At 42.7% G+C, this 6,374-nt stretch overlaps 1 protein-coding gene across 9 annotated transcripts; it reads left to right on the plus strand.

Annotated features, from left to right (window-relative positions):
• Window positions 1-449: 449 nt before the first annotated feature.
• LOC123143534 (uncharacterized) lies at window positions 450-5,391 on the plus strand. Of its 9 annotated transcripts, none has more exons than XR_006470933.1 (7): window positions 450-1,137; window positions 1,229-1,285; window positions 1,370-2,435; window positions 2,564-2,644; window positions 3,098-3,180; window positions 3,275-3,400; window positions 4,358-5,391. XR_006470933.1 is itself a non-coding variant. In XM_044562477.1 (4 exons), exons 1-3 carry the CDS (start codon window positions 767-769, stop codon window positions 1,386-1,388), a joined length of 447 nt encoding a protein of 148 aa, XP_044418412.1. In that variant the 5' UTR covers window positions 450-766; the 3' UTR covers window positions 1,389-2,435; window positions 2,564-2,661. The 9 variants fall into 9 exon arrangements, 1 of the variants encoding a protein (XP_044418412.1); XR_006470935.1 differs by having other exon boundaries at window positions 5,005-5,391; XR_006470937.1 differs by having other exon boundaries at window positions 5,051-5,391.
• The last annotated feature ends 983 nt before the right edge of the window (window positions 5,392-6,374 follow it).

A 6,374-nucleotide genomic window follows, 5' to 3' on the forward strand; every position in this document is an offset into this window, starting at 1 on the left:
TATGAATTTTTGATGAGTTGTTTTTAAATCTGTGAACATTTTTCTCAAGATTTGTGAACTATTTTTTGAAAGGATGAACTTTTTTCATAATCAATAGACATTTTTCTCGGAATCATGAATTTTTTTTAATTCGCTGAACTTTTAAAAAAATTAATAATTGTTTTCAAAACAAATGAACTTTTTCTGTAAGTCATGAACTTTTTCCAAAATGTTTTCAAATAATTTAAAAATCCAAGCGCTACAGTGAACGTTTACATGTGTAATAAATTGCGTGTCCACGAATCTACTATATCTAAATAGGAGCACCCCACTAGCTGATTTCTCTGCGTTCTCAGGCTTCCACGTCATCCCAAATTCGTTCAGCCCTTGGATTGACCACACATGCCTCAGATTTGCTGGCAAGAGTTGATCCCCCCTGCCGCACGCCCTTCCGGTTGGCTCATCCTTCCTCCGCGCGAGAACTAAAAGCTTCGAGTCTTTCCTCTTCCACTTCCCCAATTAATGCGTTGTCCTCTTCTCCTTCCATCCCCGGCAACGTTTTCAATTCTTCGATCTTCCCACCACAAATACACATGAAACGGCATGCAATCAATCATCGATCTTCATCACCCGTAGAGGGATTTTCTTGGTCATCCCCTTCCGGTGACGGGACGAATTTGAGCTCTCTCCGCCACCACTGCTCCACCGCGGACACCTGCTCGGGGAATCAGAAACCTTTATCTACCTGAGTTGAATCCCCCACCGTGACCCATCTCCTTCCGGTACCATGTGGGGGCTGGACGGGACAGATCTGCAGGCATCGCCGCCGCCACCGCGCAGCCTCTGCGGCTGCATATTCTTCTTCCCCATCTCCAGCGACGCGCTCGAACACCTCATCGAGCACACCACGGGTGGCACTTGCCGTGGAGGTCAACATGTGTTCGTCAAATATGGCGATCCAAGCCGCCTTCTGCTCGCTCGGCCGCTCATGCCATGTTCAATCTTCTCCGTGCCATCACCGGCTGCCTGGCGTTGCCGTCTTCTATATCCTGAAGATGCGCCTCCACAATTTCTTCTCACCGTAGTTCACATGAGGGTCGGTTTGGTTGAGCTTCGTGATGGAGAAAGTCTTGAAGCAATCGATTGGACTCGGTGCAGGTGCAGATTGGACCAAGTTGGCTTAATACTATCAAGTAATTAACGACTTGATCTTCAATTGATTTGTTTATTGGGTTGTGGTCTGTATTAGGTTCGATTTCTTCCTGGTCTGTAGCCCAATTGCTCCGAACCACACGCAATTTGTGAGGTAAGTTATACTTTCTAGCTCAAATAGAATGCCAATTTATAAACTGATCGATGATATTATTACACTGACTCAATGCTTCCGAAGCGAACTAGCGACATACTGATTGCCGGCTGGGAATTTTGCTGATGCACGCCATGGATGCATCCATGCGAAACCTGCACGTGCATGGCCTCAAGCAAAATCTGGCGGTGCTGCGTGGGCCTTGCTGAAGAGTACATGGAGAACGTCAGATATCTAGAATTGTGAAGGAATTAATTTATGTTTTCCTATCTAGAGGATTTGAATGCTATGTAGTTTTTAATACTTGATGAAATTCTGATTATACGCATTGTACTACATATCGAATTATTCTGCATTTCAGTGGTATCTATACTACTATTAAACAATCAAACTAATTCTTTCTTAACGCCACACGACAGCTGTACACAGTTTGATTAGCACCGCACGATTAGGCCCACTAAACTTAATCTAATGACTAGCTTTAACTTAATCTGTTATCTGATGTGCACTTAGTAATTTAGATTGGCTGAACGTGCTTCACCGCGCGAAGCACCGCCCCGCACGTTGGCAGTCCCTACAATCACGCAAGGGCAGGAAAAAAAAAGGAAAGCCATCGCAATCTGATCCCCTCACTCGCTAACTGCCCTGCCAGGCCGCGACTCACGCCGTCCGGACGAGGGTCGGACTCCTACGCCACATGCGCCGCCGCCTGACCCTCCTCCGCCACCACAGCCGCCGCAGAACCGACCAGTGCGCGGCGCCTCTCCCACCGTGACCCGCGATGCCGGCAGCACCTCCCACCCCCTCCTATCATCTCCCTATCCCTACCCAGCGGACGACCAGAGGAGGAGGAGCTGACGTCTCCCTCCTTCACCTACCCCTACGGTGAGCGGAGACGATGCCCTCTCGCCATGCACGCCCTTGATCCGGACGGCACCGCCGAGCCCGTGGTCCTCCTCCACAGGTCACCGGATGCAGCCAAGATCCGTCCAGTCCTCCCACATCGGCAACCATGGTAGTCCTCTGCACCCAAGCTTTGCCCATAAGCTCCATGTGCATTGGCAGATTTCAGCCGGCGATTTGGATCGAGCAAGTCACAGGAGCTTGCCTGCAACACCCAGTCTTTGATCTGGTTTGTTCTTCATATCAGGTGATTTTTTTCTCCGAAAAGTAATTTGGAACTTAAAAACTGATTTTTGAAATGGTTCATGCAAGCTGAATTTTATCCATCCTGCATTCACGAAAATTTACGAATAGGACAATTGTGTTTGCTTTCAGACGTTCTGGTGTATCAAATCCATCTGCACTGCATACATTGGGATTGAAACGATGCCATGATAGTTGGCATTCACGCTTCAGGTATGAGATCAGCTCAATCATCTCCAATTAGTTTCTTTCTTGTTATCCAGGTCTAGAACAACAGACAGTCTTTGAACAAGGGGTGTATGGGAGTACATGGTTTGGACCCCTCTACAGATTCAAACATTTTTGTGATACATAGTTTACAATTTTCACAGCTTTCCGGTTGTATTTGATTTAATAATAGCATGAGCTTACAATTCGCAAGTGTGCGATTTGATTTCGCATATTTATTTGACAAGTATGACATACTTAAAATTATTTAATATATAATATTGCCTTCCATCATATCTGTAGGTAGTAATAAAGTGTCTTGTTTATCCAGTTAATACTTTCTTGCTATTGAATCTTGGTATCTAGATTTGAAGTGTTGGTTTTCCATATTACATGACTTCCAAAATATTGTGCGTATGACACTACAGATTTTTTGTTGCATATATGCATCCATGTCAGATTTCCCACATTTACATGAGAAGAAACCATGCTTCTATATAGGAGAAGTTGCGCAAGATTTGAAGCGTGGTTTAAATTACTAGGTTTGGTCTCCTGATAGATATTAGTACTTTTATGATAACCATGTTATCTCAAGGATTGTGCTTCACTATTAATTTTCGATGTCATTCCTGGCAGATTTCTTAACTCAGCATCATTGGATCGAAGATGGTTAGGAGGTTGAAGGTATGTCGCGTGAAAGGCGCGGGGAGGCAAGGACGGGACACGCAGGACACTGCAGTGGAGGACGAACACCGCAGCAAGGTATGTGCAGAGAACAACCACTGTCGCGAAGTCACGACTCCTCTCTTGCATGTCCGCTTCTCCTTGGTTGCCTGGTCATCATCATATCACAAATCAAAGTTTTCTTATTGCGAACTAGAGAAGATAAATTTGATGGCTGTAAATTGCCTGAAGTGCAAGGTCTAATTCTATTATGTGTTGAGTTTATTAGCAAGATTGGTCCGTTTTGATACAGTTTCATTCTGGTTGCCATCTACGAGTTACTGTTGCATCACAGTAATTTATTTGGAAGCAGTTATAATTCAGATTGAGACTTTCTGGGTAGGTTGTCACAAGTATTTAACTTATGATTTCAGTTTGAGATACAACCGGCAATCTGAAATCAGTACTGCTGCTCAGACAATCTAGAGGGGATATAAAATTTCTTTGCAAAGCTTGTACACAAGCTTAAGAATATGCCTGCTACTTCTTTTTTTAGGGAAATAAAATGCCTGCTACTTTGGGATATTGTGGTGTTATTAAATGACCGCTTCATAAATCATAATATGAGATGGTGTTTGGTCAACCAAACATGAAGAATATTGGAACAAAAAGACGAAGAATATTGGTCAACCAAAGGCAAATTCACTTCAGCCCAAATTCACTTGATGTTGCAGTTTTTTCTTAGTTCTTTAAGATTGGTTTTAGATGGAGAGCCGGTCCCAGTTTGGATGCCAATGTTGGTTTTTAGATCAGTTAATGGTTCATTGCAACACATGTTCTCCGTATAATTTGATATGCAAGGTTTTGATGCATAGTAATAGTGAATTTGGGCTGAAGGGAAGCAAGAGCAGCTAGCAGTAGCAGTTATAACTGAAGTGATAATGGGCACTTCTCTCTTTTCTGAACAACACTTGATTTTCTCATAGTAATAGTCCTTTACTGAATTTAGTTGATACATAAATGGTTATTTACTGAACAATACTTGTATGTGGGTAGGTACGATGGTGATGAAGTTTTAAAATGGTCCATTGCCCAACAAGGGCATCCTAATTTCTTACTGGATTATACTGTAACAATATGATACCGAAATTTCAAATGGTTGTATATTTGACCCATACTATGATGGGCCAAGGCCTGCGTGGACATGTTGTTCACATACTATAATTCATTTACAGGAGATTGTAAACGTTTAGGCACCATGTGTTGAGAAATTGTGCATTGAGATAAAAGATTATATAATTGATGCAAAGGCATGTGATATATATTTGTTTCAGGAAGTGTGTTGATTCATGGAGAATGATATTATAAATTATTAGTATATTCATGAATTAGGTGTTGTGCACTGCATGAAATTTCAATTTTTTTTTGAGAAATCTATCCTACATCTGGTCATGTTTCAAATCATGTGTTTTTGTCCAAACGGTTCAAATCATGTGTTTTTGTCCAAACGTGCGTTGCACGTGCAAGCTTACTAGTTAAGCAAAAGGATACAATGCCTAGAGTTTGCATATTTTCCTGTACATAGTTTCCCAATTTCCTCAGAATCATGTCTTAAGTATATGTTTCCTTAGTTGATCTGGTGGTCAAATTTTAACATGATCAGAAAATTGAAGTTAACTAAATGGAGTACTTGAGTTGTACAGGTTTCTATCTACATGGTTCTTTCATTGTTTGGTGAACCATCTCCAGGCCGAGAAGCTGGCGTGGTGATCTTCGCACAGAGCAGCTGTTTTCATTGATCCAAGCTTCTACCACAGATAATAAATGTTTAGCATGCCTTATCCCCGAAGAGCCGCTGTTATCATTAATATGTGGTAGAAGCTTGGATCAATAATGTTGATCTATGCTAGAAGCTTGGATCAATGACAACAGTGGTGATCTTCGAACAGAGTCGCTGTTGTCACCCGTTTTGAGTTGCTAGGATCTAAATGGGTCGTTTAGGTCGTAGCAACATTACTGGAACCTCTCCATTTCTGTTCAAAATTAAATATTAAGATTTATTATAACTGAGGTCATGAGGATTGCACATACTTTACTTGCAGAATATTATGTTCTATTTTGATTTCATAGGTTTCATACATTTTTCCCTCAACACAAACCTTTTCTTATATGTTCTTACAGATTCTGCACATGTTCTTCTTGGCTGAATATCTTGGTATGAAAGAATTGAGGAATGACAGCATTTCAACCTGCATTTCATTTGATATGCTCATGGAAGAAAGAAGGTCCCGCCGCAACGCGCGAGGTTTCATCTAGTGTACTTAAATGGTTGGCCCTGCAATTAATCGGTAGTGAGTCGTAGGTCAGGTGGTTAGCCATACTCATTTATCTTTTCCGCGCTGCCCATTAAACGAGGTGTATCGATCGAGTTTTTGCTGGGTCGGCCCAGTTGCAATGCCTTAAGGCGCCATTACGTGGAACCGGCGGGAGCCACTAGTTAACAAGCGCTCCTTCGGGAGCCTCGTAAGGATCAACACCACTTGGCGCGCTCTCAGCCATTCGCCACGTGTCGCGCTCTGGGCGCTCCCTCCGGATTTTGTATTTTTTTATTTTTCCGCACACGTTTTCGGCTTTTTAACGATTGTTTTCCCCTTTTTTCGACGTTTTGGTTTTCCACCGGTCTTCCTTAGCTTTTCGATAAAATAAAATTGAAATTTTTTTTGGGGTGAGAAAACACGTTTTCTTGTTTTCTTTCGCGAGAGTCACGGTTTTGTTTCCGCAAGAGGTATAGTTTTGCTTTCGCGAGAGTCACGGCCGTGCCTCTCGGAAACGAAAAAAACGCGTTTCCTGTTTTTTTCCCTTTCGCGAGAGTCGCGGTTTTGCTTCCGTGAGAAGCATGGGTGTGCTTTCGCGAGAGTCACGGCCATGCCTCTCGTAAACGGAAAAAAACGCGTTTTCTATTTTTTTTCTTTTCGCGAGAGTCATGGTTTTGCTTCCGCGATAGGCACGGTTGTGCTTTAGCAAGAATCACGGCCGTGCCTCTCGAAAATGGAAAAAAACATGTTTTCTGTTT

This window comes from Triticum aestivum, chromosome 6D (assembly GCF_018294505.1).
Source record: "Triticum aestivum cultivar Chinese Spring chromosome 6D, IWGSC CS RefSeq v2.1, whole genome shotgun sequence".
Lineage (NCBI taxonomy): Eukaryota > Viridiplantae > Streptophyta > Magnoliopsida > Poales > Poaceae > Triticum > Triticum aestivum.